Genomic DNA, 24697 nt, shown 5'->3' on the forward strand with positions numbered 1-24697 from the left:
GAAGTACCCGGCGGCGAAAAATGGGAACTTGGCGGCGGTGTTCACCACGAGGACTGCTACTCCTGCCAAGGTACCCGACCTCCACACCCTCCACGCTATATGCGTTTATGAACCATGTCAAATCAAGACAATTTGGATGGTGTTAACCGGCTCGAGCATGGTTTAGCTTCTGATGGTGGTATAAATGACATTTGTCTACGTTTTTTTATCATATATATTTTCTAAATTTAAATATGTTTTTTATATTTAAAATTATATACTAACTAATTATATCGTTTTTCAAAATAGTATTTGCGTCGTCTTTTTTAAAACAGAGGAATAAAAAATGGTTATATCCCTAGAGTTTTCCAACGAAAGGGAAAGGGGAAAAAACTTAATGTTTCTCTCTCTCTATCATTCTTTTCAAAGTCGAGATTTGAAAGAAAGTAAAATAATCTCCTGACTTTGTTAAAAGTTATTTAATTTCTTTCAAACACGAAGTTAAATATCTTTTTTTTTTGTCTCCTTAATTTCCTTTTTCTTTTTTTCATTCGTTATCAATCTTGAGAAGAGAATGTTACCGAGCTAAGTGAGGGAAAAAAAAAATAAAGTGCAGTGCTGATAACTAATGATTGACTGAATAAAATGGCAATGACAATTATCCAGACATCCATCCATATACAACACCTTAGCCTAACAAACATATAAATTCTAGAAAAGCCTTTCTTAGATTCATGTAGTTACACACAAACACACATCATATCATTAACTAACTATTCTCCTTCCTTTTTGCCATATCCTGTACACAAACAAATCCACAACAAATTACATTCATGCCACTTTACTACATATATATTACCTTTTATTTGTTATTTACCTTTTGGATTGGAGTAACCTTTCTTTGAGTTTTGTGTTGCATGTGAAACAGCAGGTATCTTTGATACGCTCATAGAACTCTGCAACCCTTCTAACAACTGCAATAATCATTTATAACAAACTCAGTCAAAGCTGCCAACTTTAAATAAAACATTTACAATCAGTGACTCACCCTTGACGTCGGCTGAATTTTGCGGTTTGATCTACGCGGCTCACCAACTTCTGGAACCGATTTTTCAACTTTGGCTACTTTTGTCGGTGCAAATTTCCGCCTATTCAACCGCTCAGATTTATCATCAATACTGGAAGAAGACCCGTGATCCACTTCTGCTTGTTGGTTTTTCACCGTCACTAACAGAATCCAGACTGCTTTTGTTGGCTGTAGATTTAGCAGATAACGCTCTAACGGACGGAACCGGCGGTTTTCTAGATTTCAACATTTGTGGTTTGGATTCAACCGCTTTGGGGTCATTTCTAGAACTGTTTTTCCATCCACGGGATCCAGGTGGATGAGGGATTAAGTATCTGGTAAACTTGATTGAATCGTGCGGTGTAACATTGGACCCGTCAGCAACATAATGTCTGCTAACGTCCATAAATTTTTTATTTTTGCCGGGTTTTGGAACGCCAAATGTTACTCGTGGACCTTCTTTTTGTAAACCACTTCTCATTGTTCTATTAGTGCTGATCTTATTGTCTTTAGTGCTACCAATGTTAAATACGCTCTCTTGGGTTGACAAGGATAGTGGTCTTGATCCTTCTTGTTTTCTCGGGTCAACAACGTCAATGTTTTCTGATGGCCCAGGTTTTCTTTTACCATCCATGATAGGACTTCCCAGTTTTAACCGCTTTTCCTGTTGCATATTGCCCTGTAATTACATATAAACTCTAGCTTAGACAACACACAAAACACAAGGTTTACTTTCATGGTGACACACAATGGGCAGGTAGAGAAATGGGCCAAAAAGGATGAACTTTTGCCTTATGGTACGAGTGAGGTCATAATGACATATTGACTGACATAGGGCTGTTAAAAAAAGCTTGCGGCCCGCTTAGAAGAAGCTTGTTCCAAACTGGCTCCTTCGTAAACGAGCCGAGCTGAGCCGGCTCAGTCTGTAAACATCAAACGGGCCAAGCCCGAGCCAAGATTGGCTCGCCTCGTGGCTCGCTTGTTTAATTTAAATCCCACTTTATGTGTTTGCCATTTGCGTGTGTATTTCTAACTTAAAGGCATGTTACATTTCTTATAAAAAATACTGAAAATTCTCTTAATATTGAAAATTCTTGTTTTGCTCATTTAAATATAAATAAACTATAAATTATGTTTATAATTTTTGCACTAAATATATATATATATATAGGGGAGGGATAATTTGAGAGAGAACCTTGTTGAGTTTTAAGAACTTTAACAACCTCATTCTTAACCTCATTCACTAATTTAAACGTCCATTACACCCATGTAAAAAGTCGATTCGGTGCGTAAAAAATGTTGTAATTTTTCGACGTACATGTAACCTACGTATATTACATATATGTAAAAAAATTCAAAAAAAAAAATTGTTACGTTGAGTTTTCGAGTTCTTAAAACTCAAATTGGTCCTCAAAATAAATCAGCCCTACACACACACACACACACACACACATATATATATATATATCAATGTGTGTAAAATATGAAAAGTCAAAAACAACTTAAAAAATTTACAAATTAAATGAGCCAGCTAGACGAGCCTGGAGCTTGTCACGACCCGGGTCTCAAGCTCAATATTTCAGTTTGTTCTGCTAGGCTCCCTAGAATGACAAGACTTTTTGTCCACACTTTTTGTCCAATTTGAATCATTTCCGTTTAAGCTAACCTTTTAATTTGACCATTGGAGATGAAACAATCCCAAATTGACCAATTTAATTTAAATTTCCTAAAAAGATGTAAAACTGACCGGGGAAGAAACACGTTTCTCAGATGTCTGACACATAACCCACTTGTCATCCTTCCAGATGAGAGGTGGTCGGACAAACCATGACCGAACAACTAATGTCTCTCCTCCTGCAGATATGCATAATGAAAGATAAAATAACCTGATTCTATGATCAGAACTTGTTTTTATTTAATATACCTGGAAATTTAACAGTTAATGAAGTAGCATCAAGTTTGTTTGTCTCCATCACAACTCCCTCACGCCAACTGCAAAAGAAAAACAGTAATGTATTCAATATCACACAAGCATAAGCAACACAACCAAGGTATTATCTTTTTCTCATTTATATAAACATACTGGTTTTGCATCCACGCGTCAACCCGATCCCCACTAGACCACAAAAAATCGGTTGAAGCCGTCCTACGTCTCTTTGTAGTCCCTTGCATGGTAGTTACAGGATGAGCTAGACGTATCTTGGGTACCTCACTGCCCTCAACTTCAAGTGGCAGCCATTCCTTCAATTTCCTTGAACCTACTTTGTAATAATAATAGTAAGCATCAAACACGTTTTATAAGCTCAAACCTTCAATTTACATATTACCTTCATTTGATTGGATATCCGTATAAGAAACAAGGGCTTTTCCGTCTTTCAAACTTAATACGTTAGCTCCAAACCAGGCACGCTTATATTTATCATCATCCTTGTACACCTAAAAACACAAGTATGTTAATCTTATGATAGCAGTTTGGCATTGGTCCAACAGTCTTACCTCAACAAGACAACCTTCTTTGACATCACTCTCTTTCATGTTCCCTGAAGAAACTTTAGACTCGGGTTGACCAACAATAGAGGTATCAGTTGGCCTGTCCTCTGATTCAGTTACAGCCCCAATGGTTTTCAAAACCTCAGGACCTTTGCGATTCTTCGTCAAATCCCCACTAGAACTAGTAGCTAGATTTCCTTTATCAGGGGCAGTTTCGGTATTCCTTTTCTCAATAATATTCAAATTTTCTGAAACTAAAGCATGCTGCCTGGATGCTAACTGGGGAGTCATCCAGTAACCCTCGGGACCACCTTCAACCAAATCTTTTAAAGAAAACGGTTCACTCATTGCAACAATTTTTCCCGCTTGAGATACTGCTTCAGCCGCCAGCTCAGAAGCTTTTACAATGGCATCAAGGTTTTCAGTACGTTTTGAGGAAGCTGATGCAAGATTCTGACTGTTGTTTAAACTGTTGACCATCAATCTTGCTTGCTCAGCAACATCTGATGCAATTTTAGCAGCAGCCGCTGCCACCTTGGCAACAGAAGCAGCTGCAGCTAAAGAAACAGCTGAAGATACTAGCTTTGCTTCATCATTGGAATTCAAATTATTATCATACCACCGTCTTTCCACCTGGCTCCATACACCTTTGCAATGAAACATAGCATTATCAGCATGCTCAGTAGCTTCCTTTGCTTGTATCTTTGACTCCTCAACTTTCTCCACGTTTTGATCACCACTTTTAGCATATGGTGTTTTAGATGTCATGAAAGCAGACATTGAAACCGCAACCGGTGTAGAACAAGGAATACCAACAATTTCAATGCCCTTTTTCTTTTTTCTGCTCTTTGACTCACTCGAAGGTTGGTCAGACGACACGGTTGACCTTTTCACGCCAGACATGGAAGAAGCCTCTGGAAAAATGATAGGGGAAGAACTGAGAACGGGTGGGTTAGACGTATGTTTAACAACCGAACCACCTGATTCTTTAGCCGGGGTTAATTTAACCGACTCGGTTATAGGCAATGAAGGAAAATGAGGGGTGGGGTTAAAAGTGGGAATTGGGGAAGCAGCTAACCATTGACCAGAAAATGGACCTTGAGTTAACCAAGAAGAGTTATAATTTGGAACGGGTGGAGTTTGAAAAGTAGGGCGTAGCGGAGAAAGTGTTTGGTGAAAATCAAAACAAGCAGCTTTTGCAATTGCACTGGACTGTAAACTATCAGAAAAGGTAGTTGGACTCCATAGAGGCGATGAGAAGGGAATCATGGGACTAACATATTGTGGCGTCCCCTTGTTGTTTGGTCCTCCAATAGGTGAAGATGGAATTTTGTTTTGGACAGAAGCTTGTTTAATTACTTGATCAGATCTGCTACCTGCATCTCTCGTGTCTGAAAATGATACAAATAGTAGTTATGTCATGTCTTTGACTGGTCAAATGGGTAAAAGTAAGTAGCCAACTATCATGAGGTACCTGATCTTGATTGGATAGGAGTACTAGGTTTGGGCTGGGATTTCTGGATATTGAGTCTTTCTAGACAAGCGCGCCAAACACCCTCCCAAATTCTTACACCATCTGTATACAAAACATATGAGAATTCTGATTCAATATGTAACAAGACTAATATGTTGTTGCACTAACCAGACTGCCCAAATGCAGCAACCATATGACTTTCTTCAGGTGGAGACCCTGATCTGCAACCAAAATCATGATCAATGTTTCATTAGCGCACATTAAAATCAAAAGACTTGTATGCATGAAGAAACTAACAACATGCACATATATGAAGACAATGGAGTATTTACATCAATGATCCATAAACCAATATTTGTGCACGCAATTGCACTTGTTGATTATCAGTAAATGGCTTCTGAAACATAGAAGTTGAATTATTCAAATCTGGAATCTTCGGCGGTTGAAGAACAGCCCCAGGTTTTGTAGCATTCTCATGGTACTTAACCTCTTCAAAACGAGTAACTTGACTCGTTGCAGGTGGAGTTAGCAACACAGGTGTTATTTCTCCTCTTACTAGATCTCTTGCAAGAGGTGTTCCTTTCTTGGCACTTTCCTTACCAACTGATTTTCGTCTAGGTTTACGATCAGTTTTCCCTTTGACTCCTGTTTGAGAGGTCAGACCACTAGGATTCTGAGGACCAACAGAAACATCATGAAACTTCTTAGGATCCATTTGGCTGCTGCTAGAATCTTTTGAAGGTCCCACTGTAATCTACACAAATTTACAATAAATCCATGTTTACAATGGTAAAGGAAATGTGATATAGATCAGATGAACAAAGTACAACATAAAGCACAGACGTGAAGGTACCTTTGGCAAATTAGTAACTTTATATGTAGGGTATGATATGGAACCCTTGCCATCTTGTCCAAGATCAGCCCTTTTATTGATCTCAATAGTTAAGTTTTTTTCTTCTGGTGTAACATTACCTAAAGAAACAGACTGCACTTTATTTTCCACATCATCCACGGTCTTGGAAGGCACGAAACTACCATGTTTCATGCCATCAGATGGACGAGCTACATCAACAAATGTCGGTTGCTTATTTGACTTGCTGACTGTAAAATACAAAACAGAGGCAGAGATAGAGTTTAGATAATGAATTTTGCAACAAAACTTTTTCAGTTCTTTGAACTAACAGAATAGACTTAAAAGTGTCCCATGCATCTCTCTATTAGACAAAAATATTGATTATTAACTTGACATGAATGAGCAATGTTAGAATTTTCCTAACATTGACCAGTAATGCCATAAATGAGTCTCCCGGCTCCTAAATAATACAGTAATGTAAAGCAGCATACACTTTTGCTTACAACATGATCCTAATGTCCTACTTTTAGATTTTACATAAAAATTAATGCAGACATCAATAGAAGTTTAAAGTACACAGAATCAACCACCAAACTAACAAGTTATAAGTACACCCAGGCCACACTTTATGCTTACCTTCTATCATTGATTCCTTCGGGTCCGGTAGACAATCTTGACTGCCATTTTTAGTCCCAGATTCTTGTTCAATCTGGCTTGCATTGCAGCTTTCTGCGGGTGTCACGCAATGAGCATCAATCTGATGTACAGCTTTTTCAGCAAGATCAAGTGATGCTTCTTTGTCAACTAAAGCTGATGGATTCTTTGAATCAGAAGCAACCACACTTTCAGCTTGTGAAATCTCATTTTGGGAAGTTCCTTCAGAAGGATATCCAACTTCTATATTATCCTTGCTACCCTGGTGCACTAAACTCACCCCAAAAATAGGCGACTTTGGTTGCTCATAGTTTTCAGCTGTAGTTGTGTCAGGAGATGACCTTTGTTCGGATACTGCAATTAGTAATACAAAACAAAAGAAAAACAGGGTGAAAATTTTGAATACAATATAAGAATGAAACCTAGATTGTAGGAGTGAAAAATTGTGTGTGTGTGTGTGCAGTGAGTTTTTTTTTTTTTTTTTTTTTTTTTTGGGGGGGGGGGGGGGGGGGGGTTGGTGGTGTTATACCTTTTTCAACCTCAATGTTCATATCATTACTTTCTAGTGGCAAGCTTGCGTTTTTTTCATTGGAAGAATCATCTTCATCCAAATGTACAGCACCCGCTTCAGATGAGATAATTTTGCAGTCCACCTGCATTGGACCTGAACTCTCACTGCCTGTTTCAGGTAAGTTGCTTGAAGACACCATAGATGTGTCAGAAATGATCTGTTGTGCATCCTTTTCTATGCCGGTTTCATTTTCGTCAGTAGAAGAAATCTTTGTGGGAGACATGTTGGACAAAGACCCTGCACCTGACTTTTGAGAACTAGGATCCTTTAACTTTGATATTTGAGACGAGCTTTCACTGAATGAGATGCTACTTTCAGCTGGCGGTTTCTCACTGAAAGAGATGTTAGTTTCAGTTGACGGGTTTTCATTCAACGGGATGCTAGTTTCAGATGGTTGGTTCCCACTGAATGGGATGCTAGTTTCATCAGTTGGGTTCTCACTGAACGAGATGTTAGTTTCAGTAGACGGGTTCTCCCTGACTGGGGGGCTATTCTCAGTTGACAGGTTCCCACCGAATGGAATGCTGGTTTCAGCTGAAGGGTTCTCACTGGACGGATTACTGGTTTCAGCAGACAGGTGATCCACATATTCGACATTTGTTGTATAACTTTCAACAGTCATGGTGTCGCCATCCACTGGAACATCTGTGCCAATTTGTTTAATTTGACAACTTCCTTCTGCTGCACCAGTAGATATATTTTCTGACAAACCAATAGCACGGAACGCCTCAACATTTCCACCAACATTCTCTGAAGAACCCGGACGATGCTTTTTGGGCTCCTCTAGAATTACATCATCAGGTGTGTTATCCACTTTCTCCTCGGAAACGGATATTTGAGATTCTTGAGTCAAGTTCGGATCCATAGGTTTAGTTAAAGTTAAGCTAACTGTGTCATTAGTTAAACTAGGATCCAATTGGTCACTTACTGCTTTACCCTCGACTTGTCCAACTGACTTCAGAAGCATTCCAACAAATTCCGAAGATGTTGCTTCAGAGCATACATTGCGTGCACGTGAATATTCCTCAATCCACTGGCTGTCTTCCTGACCAAGAAAAACCTCGTTTCTAACTAAACTATTAAAACTCAAGTGGTTGTCGTCAAAGTCAAATTTGGAAATTTGGGAAGAGGATATGAATGCAGCAAAACAGGAGGTGGTTTGGAAGAAGCTTTGGCAGCTAATTGAGGATTTTGTAGTTGAAACTCATCGTCGTCATAGTCCATTGATATATCCCTGCGGGTAATGGGGAAATTATAATTGGCATAAAAACTTGTCCACAAAGTATGAAAATAATTGAATGGTAGAAAGTTGTAAAGTAAAAAGCAGCTTCTGTTATATTAGTTAGGGGAGGATTTCATCAATAAAATTAATAACATAACATATAACTGATAGAGCAACACTAAGTAAATGAGAATAAGTATAAGAGTAAGAGAAAGAAGGTACCTCCATTAGCCTAGTTAATCAATCTTCATAACAAACTCCAAGCCCTAATTCTATTCTATCTTCACAGACAAATAGAAACTGAATTCAACTTACTTTACTGATGATTTTCAACAAGATAAGAGAAATACTAGGGCGACCAGAAGCTGAAACTGTCTTTGACTATCATCATCACTCTTTAGTCTTTAGAGGGAGAGGGAGTGCAGATTAGATTTATTAGAGGACGTGTTCAGATCAGAAATGAAACTTTCATAACAAATGGAGGGTCAAATGGTAATTCTCCTGCCACGTCTAAAGGGACCCTTTTTTTATTTTCATTTTAAGAAAATGAAAATCAAGATTAAATACTACCAGTCAGTACGGAAGGAAAACTTTGTCAAATATTATTTGTTTTTTCCTTCTTCTTTTCAAGTTAGATGATTTATTACGTCTTCCTCTTTAGGGGTGTTCAAAAGAATCCGTATCTGAATTATCCGATTATTCGTATCCGAATTATTTGAACTATTCAAAATATTAAATTTAATAGTTTTAGTTTTAATTTATATCTACCACAACCCTAATTTTCTAAACATAACTCATATTTCCAACTCTCCATCTCGTCCATCTGTTCACTATCTCTATCAATCTTTCTTTCCAAACTCCCGGCCACCACGAGGTCCACGAGCACCGTAGCTAAGACGCCGGCCACCACGAGACACCATAGCTGAGATGCCGGCCACCAAGAGACACGCTATCCCTAAGACGTCGACCACCACGAGACACCATAGCTAAGACACCGGCCACCACAAGACGCCATCGTTGGACTCCGACCACCACGAACCACCTCCAGCCCTCGTCTCACGTCTCCACGACCGTTGTCCGTCACCACCTTCGTCTCTCCATTCACGATAAGGATATTGTATTAGAAGTTGTGTCACTTAGATTTAAACATTAGATCTAAAACAAGGTTTTTTTTTCTTACATAATTTCAATATCCGAAATTTTGGATATCCGAAATTTCGGATACGAATAGTGAAATCTACTATCCGAGATATCCGGTTTTGAACACCCCTGGTCTTCTGGTTCAACATTGAAGAATTTTATTATTATTTTAAACCAAAGGAAAAACTATTTAGTCAAACTAATTTGGTATCTTTTTTTTTAATTAATTTATTTTAACACCTTTTTCATTGACAAAATATCAAACCCATTTAATTTCTTTTAAGATGTTGCATGAACTAAATCTTTTTTACAGTTTTAATTTAAAAGAAAAAACATACTTTTTTATTACCAATATTTACATCCGCAGTTACCATAAATGTTTATTTGGTCAAGTGTGAGCAGTGACACGCATGCGCCGTATATACCAGACGCATATCTCTTTCAACAAAGGAACGAGTTATTTGTGAGTGAGTTTTTGAATAAAATATTGTAATAAAATTAATGACATATATTGTTGTCACCGTCCTATTGTTGAACAAAATGAATTTTTTCCTTCATGGCGTGAGCTCAACCTTCCCTCTCACTCTCATGTCCTCTCGCAGTGTTACCGTGATCTTGAGATGATATGGAAAAGGATCCTCACGCTCAAGAGTGTAGGGCCCATAACCTTACATGCAGTATATACATCTAAAATAGAATATAGTTTTTTTAATATAATACTAAATGTGTTATTGTATTTCAAAAGTTATTATATCACATATGTTAAAACTTATATTTCTTGAAATAATCCTAGATCATTCATGTCTTAAATACTAGCACGTTTTAAAGATTTCTAAATGACGAAAGAGTATTTTAATTCGGGTGTTTGAATTTCCAATTAACAAAAATCAAGTTTTTTGAATCACCGTTTCGAGATAAGTTTTACATAAGTCGACTCGTATCTTTTTCGGATCAAAATCCCTAAAATATCAGTTCGAAATTCGGAAAAACACTTAACGACGTTAAGTGTTTTTAACAGAGGCCCTTTGAGAGAAAACCAGTCAAAAGGTTAGACCATTGGCAGAGATTTTTAAATGTTAGTGTAACATTCTACGTTTGATAATAATGAATAAACGAATCTTATTTATTTAATGGTGTGGTATTATTTAATTAGGTTAAATAATAATAAGATGAGTTGTGGGCTTGGAAAATAAAATATGGATTAGGAGATGGTTATACTATATAAACCCCTTAAACCTCCCTAAAACCCTGAAACCTTCATTTCCACCATCCAAGCCTCTCTACATACTCAAAAGCACACACAAACACACTCCTTCCATTCGGACCTAGATCTGAGGCGACACAAGGTGTTTTTCGTGATTCAATCTCCATCAAACATCCAAGAAAACATTCCAAGATCCTAGCTCAAGCCAAGCTCGAACTGGAATCGAGCCAAACTCGGGAAAAGGTACAATTAAGATAAAATGTTATGTATTTGATGTCGGTTTGCCATGAAAATCGATTGGGTACTAGATTGGCTTATGTTAAGTAGAAAAAATACAAACTTTACTAAAAATGAGTTATGAATGTTGTTTCGGGTAAAACGGATAAGATTAGACTCAATAAAAAGATAGGTAAATGAAGTTCGGGCCATGTAAGAATTGATAGGTGGAGTTGTTACAGCCCGAAACTCGTTGTAGTAGTAGAACAGGCCTTTAAGTGATGAAAGAAAATGATTAAAACTGAAAGGCACGAAAACCATATTTTGAATCCAATTCCTGAGAGTTCGATTCAATTGGAATGAAATTCGATTCGTTTGAGAAACTCGATTCGATTCGTTTGATAAACTCAATTCGATTCGTTTGAGAACTCGATTCGATTCATCTGAGAAACTCGATTCGGTTCGTTTCGGATTCGATACTGTTGGGTTTTATATTTTAGACCGACAGAATATTACTCGTTTATAATAAACTAGATTTTCTATCCGGCGCGTTGCGCCGAGGCAGTTAGCAAAACCCCAGCATTGAAACCCAGGAGTTAGTAAAACCCGAGCATTACGACGAGTTGACACGAATTCAATCAATACCAACTTAAGGTATCGGAATTAAAACAAAAGGGTCGGTAAAACACGGGCGTTGCGTGGTAAGTCGGTAAAACCTGACTGTTGTTGGTCTCGGGATTTGTGGTGGTAAATCGACACAAATTTAATTTGTTTCAATTATGCTCGTTACGATACTGGAACTACGAAACAAAATAAAAATACAAAAAAAAAAAAAAACTTTGTCCAATATCGGACCACCACTTGGACCAATAAGATGCTAGCGTCGCCAAACTTTCAAATTATATATATTAGATAATATTAATTGCAAATCTAAAAGAAAAAATAACGAGTAATTGAAGGATGTTCGGGTGAATTATATGAGTTTTATAGTCTTATCCAAGAGGCAGATAGAATAAAGACCAAGGCACAAGACTAGTATAAATAGATGATTAGGTCATTTGTTTTAGTCATGTGTGATATTTTGATGTATTGAGAGTTTCACCCGGGGATGAGCTCTCCCCAGGTGGCGAGCGTTTATAATTATGTATGTATGTATGTATGAGTGTTCTTTTGAGAATCATTCGGCTAATGAAATCATACTACTACATTTATCTATTTGTGTTTCGATTGAAGTTGTTCATCCTATTATTGATTGTTAATCGAATCGAAATCTCCACATCCGCCATTATTATCTTTCAAGAGTGATTACATGTTGTAGATCGATCCTAGATCCGAGCTCGTTTATCACCGTTTCTACGATTACGATTCGATCCTTGCTCAAATCCGAGCTCCTTCGTTAAGACTGACTATTCACGCTTCCGCACCGGAGCTCGGGTCTTGTCGGTTGGTATCAGAGCGGGTTACCGAATCATTCAGACTAACCACTGAACTGAATTCAATTCGCTCTTGAATCCGCCATGGACGTTAAACTTTGGAGTTCGTTGAAGTTTTTGTGGTTTTTTGCATTGATTTGGATGAAGTTTGATGATTCAGAGATGATTTATGTGAATTGATGCTTGGGTTGATTATTAGTTCGGAGATTCAACATCGATTCCACGTTTATATGTTCAGTTTCGTCCAGATCTATAATTTTTGGTTCGTTTTAGGTTGAACTCGTTTATATTTGATGTTTTAGATCTGAATGTTTGATGATGTTAGATTGGTGACAAAATGATGATTTCGTGATGATTTGGATTGATTTCGAGGTTCAATTTCGTATATCAAATGCTTAATTTCATATATAAAAAATTAGGGTTTATATGTTCAAAATTTGGGGAAATGGAATATGTCATGAGTAGGTGTTAGATACTCTGTCCCGAACACTTAGTGTGTGAACACAGATTTGAAAATTGGTGCAGCATATCAGATTGATATATCATGAGTAGATATCAGTTACATGTTCAAACAAATGATATTGTAACGAGATATTTACTCAAAATTGATGTCTGATTGTGATATAATTTATCCATGAAATGGTAAGTTATTTTTATCCAAAAGTTTTTATGACGACAATTATTTTTGTTAACACACTTTCCCAATATTTTTTTATCCTTATTTACTCAGTCTTGAGTTTGTTTATCAATTGTGTTATTTTTTTGTCAGTCTCGTTTCTAACTCAATTGATGCTCTCATATTGATAATATAGGCATTAGATACACAAGCACTTTATTACTGCAAGAAAAAACTGACTTAAAAATGTAAGGCCCCGTTCCCCGTAGCCCTAATTTGGTGTTTGATTTACGCATAAACACAATCCTACAATCAAAGCTAATTAAAACTTTTGTGGAATACTTAAAGCATCTACCAATATAATACAAAACAAGGATATTGTCTTAGCATAATTTAACTTGTCTTAGATCATACAAATTGTCTTTTCATAAACATTAATATAAAATAGTCATGACACTTCTTTGTAGATGCCAGCTTCTTCAGTTCATGCCATGTGCCTCTCCTCAAGCCAACTGCTTCAACCTATTTGCCTATGTACATACTAAAAGTCAACTACGCTGAGTGAGTTCTAGTTTATCAAGTCACAGGATTATTCTTACACGTTTCTTTATTTACGTACAAATATCATTTGGTACTATTCTTACATTATTCTTACATAGCATACAACTATTCTTACATTCTTGCACAGATATTATAAGGGTCTGCCACCCAACCTCTTGCATAGATATTATAAGGGTCTGCCACCCGACCTCTTGCACCAATATCATAGAGTCGGCCACTTTATTCTTGCCCAGGTATTAGAAGGGTCTACCACCCTGACTCTTTCGTTATATTCTATTTGACTCTTACAATCATATTTAGCTATCAAACTAAGCACATAAACATTCTTACCACATTCTTTCGTTCTTGCATTAGTTATTCTCCTTCAACATATATGTATATAACTGTATGTGTATATATTTACACTTCTAGTCTTATAAGTATGCACGCAGCCCCGAAAACATTTCAAAGAGAAATGGGGCTAGAACTCACCTGTAGTCGATTTCTCTCTGAGTTAATGGCAATGCCCTTCTTTAGCTGTGCACGGCTAACTGTGTAACATGTCACGAGTATCAATTATCCAATACTACTACCTCATACATCTACATTAAAGAACCCTTCAACTAACAGGGGCCCGGGGGCAGCGCCCCTGGTAGCGGGGTCTAGGGGCGGCAGCCCCTAGCAGGGTCCAAGGGGCAGAGCCCCTGGCTGCGGTCGAGTTGTCAGGTTAGCTTGGAAAAATTTTATTTTCATTAATAGGCCATTTATAAAAAATGCATCAGAAAATGAATCGGGTCACGTTTTACAACAATTTGAAAGAATTCGCATGGAAGAATTCGCTTCGCATGGCCATTTGCTTCGCATGAAAGAATTCGCATTCGCATGGAAGAATTCACTTCGCACGGAAACCATTCGCTTCGCATGGCTGTGCGATACGATTTGTGGAATTCGCATGCAAAACCATTCGCTTCGCATAGCTGTGCGATGCGAATTCTGCTTCATGCGATCAGAATGTCTTTTCTTCGTTTTTACCATTTTAAAGCCATTTTCCTCCGTGACTCTTTCTTAGGACCCGATTTTACCCCTTTTTTACGGGTTTTGGGTTGTACCAACTTTGTATACCCGTGTTTTATAAGGTCCGGACATCACCTCTTTGTCCTATAACACACCTGTGAGGTTATAACTCACCAAGTTTATGTTTTTCTTACATCCTACGACCCGATCTATGATATCATTTTGCATGTCGAATCCAACCTTAAAACTTAACCTTTTGCCAAAGATTGTTTTCTAATACACTTTTATATAACGTAACTATCTAATTATTAATTTCGGGTTAACCGGTCTGGTTAATCAGGTATCTTAAAATTGAAAAATACATCTAATGTCATAAACGAGATAAGCCAAGTCGACCTTGTTGTGTAATAAAAAAGCTCTTTTATATCAACAAGAACTTGAAATCAATAATACTAAAAATATTATTTAGAACTTTAAACAATTTTCAATCATCTCTAAAATATCTTCATTATTTTGATTCTGTTGATGATCATAGGTGTAACGAATGAGGTTATATTATATTTTTCTGTTACTATTGCACCTGTCAAACAAGTTATAAATCAAGAAAGCTCAACTTCATTGTGTCAGTGCATATACCTTTACATATGGAAAGAAATATGTTCGGGTCAATACGGGTAATGCCCAAATATGTTTGGTTCAAAACGGGCTGTTCCCAAAATATGAGTTTTCAAAAAGCTATCAAAATCAATCATGCTTTACAGAACTCTATTATCAATTACTATCTGAATATAACTTCTTTTGTAAATAACATATGCCTAAGTGGTGAATTTAGCATAAGACTTATACAAATGAATAAGAAAAAGTTTAAAAATACACTTAAAAGAATGTACTTTGCAAATGCAATTCTGACCAAGGAATAGACTTTCAAATGCAGGCTGCAATGAAATTTTCTGGAATGGATCCACTAAGTTTGTTAAAGCTGAAGAAATAGAAACATTCTGCAAAAAATTAAAAGCAAAATCAATTTCTGCAGCACTCTGCAAAATAAATCATACTGTAGCTTACAACATTATGCATAATTTTGTCTCAGTTTCATAAAAGTCATCTTCTTTGAGTTAGCTTACACCATTATACTAACATAATCTCGTCTCTGTTCAATAGAAATTTAATACTAAATCCGAGTAAATCAGTTAATGGGCTATTTGTGATTTTGTGCAATTAGGGCAGATTCAGATCTCAAAATACAGTTTGAAATGTTCATAAAATGGCTAAGAAGCCTACATCATTATATAATATATATACTAAGAAACAAGTAAAAAACACACCAACATACTAGTTAAAATGGGTGAATATACAAATTTAAAAGCTTCAGTAAAAATAGGGTAAAATAACTCAAAATAGGTAAATTTACAAATTTTTTAATTAATGATGAGAAAATATGCAATTGAATTTTTGGGTCGGCAAATATGCAATTAAATCAGAATCACACATGTATGTAACAATACTATGTTGAAACAAAATAAGTTGGAGGTGTCTTTTTGTTGTAAATATAGTTTAGGATCTTAGTGCTTAAAAGATAATAACAGCAAAGAGTATAATCTGTTTAATGTATCATAATTAAAGCAACATATACAACTATCTATCTGATAACTCTATATTGAACAACCCGTCCTAAATAACAGAAGTATGATGAGTTTTATCAATATAAGTAGCGTGTATACCGAATTTTAAATTAATTGATAGATCACTAAACCTGTTATTATCTGTTCTACTTTAAATAACAAATATTTGAAAAGAATTTCTCAGTTTCAACTGCATTGGTCTAGTCGAACCGCTATGATGATAGCCTTCCCATTAGAATGCCACCAAACACTAGGGCTCCAAACCACTTGTTGGACACAAATCTGCAACAAAACAGGAAAAAAAAAACATCCATAATAGATTAGGCAAATATTCCAAGATTTTATACTTCAATTCATGAAAAGAACAAAGACAAACCAAATTTATCATGGATTCATGGGTAATAAGAACTCGAATCATATGATATCTGGTCAGCAAGTGTTTATAGGGGTTCTTTACATAAAACAAGTTTTTTAATGAAACTGTTTTTCATCCAAAAAGTACAAATTTTTTGGCAGAAGATACTCTGGGATATGACTTACTTGCTACTGCAATCAGATGCAGAGTATGTGTCCACTGTCCAAATTTGCCATGCTAATTGACCAGACGCCGCTGCCAAAAACACATATTATGGCAATCCTGCATCAAGACCGCGTTTATATAAGTACATTATTTACATTGTATGGTATTCATCATTCATCATCATCATCATCATCATCATCATTGTTACAACTAAACTAATGACTGGTATCATATAGTAACAGGTTTTGTACCGGCTGGATCTTTTGTGTTGACTCGAAAGTCGAAACACTTTTTGTCTAAAAAAGTCAAAACGGGAAGTGAAATATTACCAAGATTTGCATTGAAGCCACTGAGTGCAAGACCGCTAATGCACGCGATTCCAAATCCACTGACCCATATTTTTGTGGAATCCCCAAATCTTAAGGCTGTAGACTTCACTCCAACTATCTTATCATCTTCTTTATCCTGGATGCATGTAACCGACAAATGTATTAAAACTCAAATTTCCAATTTTCGACACAACAATACTTGATCATATCCATTCAGATTTTTTATTTTTATTTTCTCCTTTGTGTTCTTTGGGAACTTAAATCACTTAAAGTATTTGCATACTATAGTTTTGTTAAAATATCAATGGTTGAATCATTTTTATAATTAAAACTTAAAAGCACCGGTGGGACCAACATGCATGATTTTGGTGCCAAACAGACATTATGCCATCATTTTGATTACTAAAGATTTAGACATAATATGATAATAGACCCTGAAAAGCATTCTGCATTTCTAGGTTGCTAAAAAATAATATCATATGTTTCCTACCAGAACAAGAAAAATAGTATTAGAAATGTGCAATTAATGCAATTTTTAGTTCATTGAATGCCATTTTTTAGAAACTTATAAATAAGGGTGATGATTTGCACATTATGGATTTAGTTGTCCAATAGTGGGTAGCTTTTGAGTAATGGGACTTATGTTTTGATCAGTAGTAAATCCAGGATTATAAAAGCAGTCTGATACGATCCCAGCTTCCAAGCAGCTTCACATATTTTCGGATCTGGATGGTTTGAGGGCAGTAAGTGCGTCATCAAAGTCGGAGTAATTGCTTCATCAAAGTTTACCTTTAAATACTTTGTTCTTGTTTTTAGTTTCCATGTCTTGTTAATTTGAATATTGGTACTTTGTATTTTGGAGACTTGCCCTCTCGAATCGGGCCACTTTCTACCTATTTATCTTTTTGTTCCATCCGAATTTCCAAGTTCTTATCACAGTCATATGTCTTTCTTCAAGAAATTAAATGAAAACTTGACAATTGGCCCAAGTCTCGTCTTCTCCGTTGAATTCTTGGAGGTTGATTCCATTGAACAAGATCGTATCAATGAAAGCAGAATGAAGATGAGAGTTGAAACAATTTTCTCAAATTTTTTCGTTCACATCCTTAAAACAGAGACAGACAATTGTCTTTTATATTAATTGGATCCACTACTCAAAAAACTAGGCCCATTACTCAAAACTACCCACTATTGAACAACTAATACTAGATGGAAACCAAATCCATCATGTGACTTTCATCCCACTTTAACAGGCTCGCCATTTAGCTACTCATTATTATTAATTGACAAATTCATAGGTGAACAGGCGGAGCTCTAGACCAACCATATAAACTTCCATTTTCGACTTTTATAGTACATACTAATGATTTTACCTGATGAGCATATATAGTATCATAGACGAGTGTCCAACATACTCCCGAAAGATAAAGTGGCAAGACGATAGCAGGATCAAGGCTTCCTCTGATTGCAGACCATCCCAATAAGGCTCCCCAATTGAAAGTCAAACCAAGAAAGGCTTGAGGCTGCAAAAACTTCCGATGAATCAAAAAACCATAACCAAAAAGATATAAGACAAATACTATGAAACAAAAGTAGTTGTTTTACCCAAAATGTAATCCTTTTCATAAGAGGATATGTAAACACAAGTAGCAAAGATGAAGCCCCCAATACAATGCTGTAAGAAATCAATTATAATCATCATATAAAATGAATATCATGCGTTAGAGTAGAATAACAATATTTGAGGTTAATATGCAAATAGAAACATTAGAGCTATAGTCAAGTTAAAGTTAGTCAAACTACTAACCTATAGTTATTTAGTTGGAGAAGAATAGCAAAACACAAAAGCAATTGAATAACAAGAAAAGAAATCCCCTGAAATGGAGTCAACGCACCACTTGCAATTGGTCTTGACTTTGTTCGCTCCACCTAAGTCAAATAAGAAGTCAAATCATTATTTTGTATAGAAAATGCCAAAAAAAAAAGAAAAAAAAGAAAACTAGGGGTGCTCAACGAATCGAATATCGAATTAATCATAGCGAATTATTTGAATATATTTTTTTATCTATAATCGTATTCAAATTAGATTCAATTTATTCGTTTCATATTTGAACTCGAATTCGAATCGAATTCAAATTTACCCAAAATAATACATTATTTTACTTTTATTTTCTGAACGACTTCAGTTTTGAATATGGAAGCATATGACACTACTAATAAATAAAATAGTTTTGTGTTTATTGAACTAAATGGTTGTTTATTGTCAGCAGTTTCAAATATGAAAGCATAAGACACTACGAGGTAAATCGAACATGGAACTAAATGGTTATTTATTGTTAACAGCTTTATGTATTATATATCTGTAGTGTATATATGTATATATTAACAATAAAAAAATAAAAGAAAATATGTGTATTATATAAAAATAAAAAATATGTACATTCGAATTTCGAATTGAATAGAATCGAAAATCATGAATTCACATTCGATTGCTGGACTTGAATTTGAATCGAATTCGAATGGAGTCGAATTTCAAAATTTTCGAATCCGAATCGAATATTGAACATCCCCACATAAAAAAAAACCAATGCCATATCTACCAAGAAAACATTGATATTATACAGTTTGCAGCACATGTCTAGATACAGATTCTACTTTTGATAGCAGCGGTGACAAAGTTATTATTGCCAAAAACTTCAAAATACTCAAACAAAACACTATCGAATTGAAGTCATACAAAGTCAATTTCTAATGCATACACTAGATTAATATTGCACCAAAACCAGATATCAGAACATGTTGAAAGTTGAAACCTTTGTATCGATATCGCGGTCGAGCAAATCATTAATAGTGCATCCGGCACCGCGTAACAGAAAGGCTCCGCATCCAAACAATGCCATCATCTTGAAATCAGGAAGGTGTCCAGGTGATGCTGCTAATGTGATTGACCTAAATTAATTAACAAAATCAATAGCGTGTTCCAATTTACACACACCAATTATAAAGCCTAAATAAATCTTACCACATACATGGCCAGGCAAGTAACCAGGTGCCAATAGGTTTATCGAGGCGTGCGAGATGTGCATACGGGCGCACTGACTCAGGCAAGTAGAGATGAATCCATGAAGGCGAGCGCTTGTTAGGTTTTTCGTTTTTGAAATTATGTGAAGAGGTGGAAATGCTGGAGGCGTGACCTAATAATTTGAGAAAATTGAAGTGATTAAAGTTGGAATAATGGAACTTAGGGTGAGTGCTTGAATTGGGAGAAGAGTCATGGTAATGATGGAAGGAAGTAGAACTAGAGTTTATTAGGTGAGGGGAAGTGGAGCGGGAGAGTGCGAGTGCGACTGAGAGGTGACGACGAGAGGCACGGAGTAGTAAAGCCATTGGTAGCTAGGGATTTGGAGTAACAGGAAGACGATGAACAAGTTTTGATGTTTGCATATTGGATGAAGCTGAAAACAAAACAGAAACACCTGTTGATAAGCCCTGATAAGATGTTTCACACCTAAATATGCAAACACACAAAATAATCAAGCATCACTAATTCAAGTTTCAACAAATGAACATTACGCACATTCAAAGAATCAAACATAAACATACGCAATTTAACAATTATCAAACAATTAGACACTCTATAATAAATAAATAAATAAAAATGGAACCGTGATTCAAGTGGCGTGGAAGAACCCAACGTCTGATCTGATCTGTAACGGGAAACACTCACAGAGCCGCCACCCGTCAACGCTAAAATGAACAAGGCCGGAAGAAGAAGAAGAATTCTGATTTAGGTTTATCGCTATTTAAATTTTATAGTTTCAAATTTGTTATTTAAGTTCATAATGGCATTAACAAAAATGAAACTTTAGCAATGGACATAGCAAATTTTAAATTTATTAATAGTACTTGTTTACATTATAAGTGGACAATTAAACCAGTTAACCGAATCGACTCGAAAACTGAAGCGAAACTGAACCAGTTTGAAACCAATTATGTAGAAACCAGTTTGGAACCGATTGAAACCGTAGGTTCGGAACCTGTTTGCAATTTTCTCCACCAAAACCGGTTCCAAACCGCTTAAGCGAACCGAAACCGGCTAAAACCGGTCAAAACCTGAACCGAAACCGATTGTAACATTGTAAGAAACCGGTTTCAACCCGAACCAAAACCGTTGATAAACCAGTTTTGACTTTTGTTGACCAAAACGAACCAGTTTTAACCCAAACCGGATTTGAGTTTTAAACCGGTTTGTGCACCTCTAGTTTACATGTGTTATTTGATACATATATCTTTTTACCATGAATTAGACAAAATGGCAAAAAACGTCCTTTACGTTTGACCCGATTTTCATTATACGTCCTTTAATGAAAGAAATAGCAAAAGGCATACATTATGTTTCAAATTCCTTTCACGTTACGTCCTTTGGCACTAACCCAGTTAATTTTTTTTGTTAAATATAGTCATGTGCAAGGCACACGAGGGTAAATTTGTCTTTCTACCCCTTAAGGGACTGTTTGTGTGTGGATTCCTTAAAGTTTGAGCCAAAAAAAATAATAATAAAAATAAAAATATTTAAAAAATATATATATATAATAAAAATAAAAATATTTAATATATATATATATATATATATATATATATATATATATATATATATATATATCTCATATACACACACTCTCTCTCTCTCTCAGCCATGATTTTCCAGATCGGCCACCACCACTACCATCGTTCAGATCCAACACCACAGTCACCGTCACCGGAATAAACTAATTAACCCTCTCTTCTCCCTCTCTCCCACTCGAATAACCGGAACCCTACCGCTGCATCTGGCTAACTAAAAACCCCCACCGTCTATGACTGCTATTACCACCCTCAGAATCTCAGATCTGATTGTCCTTTCTCTTTCAGAATGGAGAAATCCTAAACCTTTTGATGCGGCGATGTTGCGGTGTTACGGGTGGCCATCTATGTTGTCGGATTTCTTCTGCATCACTCCTTGCCGTTGTATACGACGGTGGTGCTTCGCCGGCCGAGAAGAAGAAAGAAAGCAATGGAGTTTTCTTGAATTTAGAGAGAGAGACGTATAGAGATGCTTGATTTTTGATACGGCGGTGGTGGTCGACTTTGGTACCTGAATAAGAGTTGCAGGTGTTTTGTTCAATCGAAAGGGTTGGTGAGTTTGAATATTACAACTGTGGCAACATCAATTATCTTCGGATCCAGACCGGCAATTCGTTTCCATTTTTTCCGATGAAGTTGGGACCTCTAGCTCAAATCCCCCAAATTAACATTAGGGGTTACAAACAAATTAGGTTGCAAAATGGGAGAAGATGGTGGGGTGGGGATGATGGATGTGTGAGAGAGGAGAAAGAGTAAAAGATTTGTTTTATTTGTTAGTTTTAATTATAAAATAAATTATATATAAAATTACAAAAATACCCTCATGTGTAATGTACATGATCAGATTTAACAAAAAAAATTAACTGGGTTAGTGACAAAGGACGTAACATGAAACAAATTTGAAAGATAATGTATGCCTTTTGCTATTTCTTTCATTAAAGGACGTCTAATGAAAATCAGGTCAAACGTAAAGGACGTCTTTTGCCATTTTGTCATGAAATTATTATAAACAAATATAGTATAAAAGGGAGGGTTGGCGCCACAGTGTTTGTACAAGGTAATTAGTTTCGATATATAGGCTATATTTGTGGGACATAAGCACGATCTGCTTGTGTGGTAAAGTGGCTTTTCTACTTTAGTCAAAGTCTTCTTATCTCGGTTCGCCCCTGTGTTCGAATCTTGCTTTCGAGATCATTTTTTTTAGTTTGGTATTTGAATGTGGGGTCCGCCAATTTTAAACTCTTCATTTTGTCTAGCACGTGTACAAGCCACCTGTCGCCTTCGGTTGTACTGTTCGCATATATCTTCTTTTTTGGTTGGTCCATTGCATTTTGTACGTATTTTCCAAAGACGAACTAGAGATTCGAATTTTGTACGATGTTTGTATAAAGATAATGGAAAACATAAATTCTATTCAATTGTACATTGTGTACATATAGGAAGTAGTGCACAATTAAAGGAGCTAATAAAGGGATATACATGGAAGTTACAACAACTTTGACTAAGCATTGATTCTAGAATATTTCAATTATTTGAATAGATAATTAGCGGTATTTTATATTGATGCATTTGTGTTAATACGCCCCCACAAGATTGAGGTTCCGTCAGAGACTCCAATCTTGGATCGTAATCTTAAAAGTGGAGCTCGAGAGAGTGGTTTAGTAAGAGGATCCGCCAGTTGATCCGTTGAATTGATGTGATGAACTCGTAAAGTACCGGCCGCGACCTTCTCACGAACAAAATGATAATCTAAGGCAACATGTTTCATACGCGAGTGATAAACAGGATTGGCACACAAGTATGTTGCTCCGGTGTTGTCACAATACAGTTTAGGTGACACGGGCACGGGGAGACCAAGTTCTTTGAGTAGATTTTCAATCCATGCGAGCTCGGCGGCAGCATTTGCAAGTGCTTTATATTCGGCTTCGGTGGAAGACCGAGAGACTGACTTTCGGCGTGCAGATTTCCAAGAAATGATGTTGCTACCGAGATAGATGATGTAAGCCATGGTGGAGCGACCGGTTGTGGAGACGCCTCCCCAATCAGAGTCAGAAAAGGCAGTGAGCTCCATGGGAGACTTTTTGTTCAAAAACAAGCCATGATAAAATGTTCCCTTGTGATAACGAAGTAAGCGTTTGAGAGCTTGCCAATTTGTTTGAGTTGGTTGATGCATGAACTGTGAGAGCTTGTTGACAGCAAAATAGATATCCGGACGTGTGAAAGCAAGATATTGAAGAGAACCTACAAGCTTACGATACGGTGTTGGGTCCACTTTTGGAGTACCATCTTCAAGTGTTAAAACTTGAGAAGAACATAGGGGTGTGTTGACTGATTTGGCCCCATCCATGTGATGCATGGTTAATAAATCATGGATATGTCTGTGTTGAGACAGAAACAAACCATGTGTAGTAGGTATGAGTTCAACTCCCAAAAAGTGACTTGGATACCCTAAATCTTTCACTGAGAACTTAGATGCAAGGCTCTTAACAAAGTCATTTATGAACCCATTATTATTGCTTGTCAAGATAATGTCGTCAATGTAACATCCAACTTTTTGTAAAATAATAAATGACGGAAAGTTTTGTTATTTAACTGCGTGTCGTTAAGTTAGTTGTGTGTTAAGTGTTTGGATAATATTTGGATTTGGAATTGTGAGTGGGTTGTGGGGCCCATGGCCCCCTATATAAGCTTAACCTCTCCATTCTTTTCACCATTTTGTTACACACACACACACATACACACACTCAAGAACACACACACTTTCTCTCTACATTCCGGATCCAAATCTGTGTAAAAAGAAGGAAGAATCTCGTGTGTAGACATCATCAAACAACAAGAATCACGTCCAGATCTACGTATTGTCCGGATCTGAACTCGAACCCGAAGCAAAAGGTAGGTTTCGGTTTAAATGGTTAAGTTTTATGGTTAGAACCGGCATGCAAACAGATATAATAATAGATCGGGTTGTGAAATGTAAGAAAAATATAAACTTGGTAAGTTATAATATCTTGGGTGCATTTTAAGATAAAAAGGTGGCGTTCGGACTATGAGAGAGATGGGTTCAGAATCAGGTGCATGGGGTCAGAATGTGTCAAAAGTTGAGAAAGAGTAAAAAATCAGGTCCTGAGGAG

At 36.5% G+C, this 24697-nt stretch overlaps 2 protein-coding genes across 2 annotated transcripts; both read right to left on the minus strand.

Moving 5' to 3' along the window:
- Positions 1 to 756: 756 nt before the first annotated feature.
- Positions 757 to 8311, minus strand: LOC143566983 (protein SWOLLEN 1-like). Its single transcript, XM_077053521.1, has 15 exons — positions 8237 to 8311; positions 7087 to 8132; positions 6499 to 6938; positions 5863 to 6110; positions 5342 to 5763; positions 5178 to 5230; positions 5010 to 5111; positions 3542 to 4926; positions 3373 to 3481; positions 3129 to 3303; positions 2970 to 3037; positions 2793 to 2899; positions 1028 to 1724; positions 857 to 953; positions 757 to 778 (listed from the first exon to the last, which is right to left on the minus strand). The coding sequence occupies exons 1-13, from the start codon at positions 8309 to 8311 to the stop codon at positions 1152 to 1154; spliced, it is 4803 nt and encodes a 1600-aa protein (XP_076909636.1). The 3' UTR covers positions 757 to 778; positions 857 to 953; positions 1028 to 1151.
- Positions 8312 to 16638: 8327 nt separating this feature from the next.
- On the minus strand, positions 16639 to 20330 carry LOC143566980 (4-hydroxybenzoate polyprenyltransferase, mitochondrial-like). The gene is made up of 7 exons (XM_077053517.1): positions 19966 to 20330; positions 19757 to 19892; positions 18751 to 18872; positions 18549 to 18618; positions 18317 to 18466; positions 16944 to 17079; positions 16639 to 16731 (listed from the first exon to the last, which is right to left on the minus strand). The coding sequence occupies exons 1-7, from the start codon at positions 20328 to 20330 to the stop codon at positions 16721 to 16723; spliced, it is 990 nt and encodes a 329-aa protein (XP_076909632.1). The 3' UTR covers positions 16639 to 16720.
- Positions 20331 to 24697: the final 4367 nt, after the last annotated feature.

Source organism: Bidens hawaiensis, unplaced genomic scaffold, assembly GCF_021521415.1.
Source record: "Bidens hawaiensis isolate Kalapana, Puna unplaced genomic scaffold, B.hawaiensis_p1.1 tig00023191_1, whole genome shotgun sequence".
Taxonomy (NCBI): domain Eukaryota; kingdom Viridiplantae; phylum Streptophyta; class Magnoliopsida; order Asterales; family Asteraceae; genus Bidens; species Bidens hawaiensis.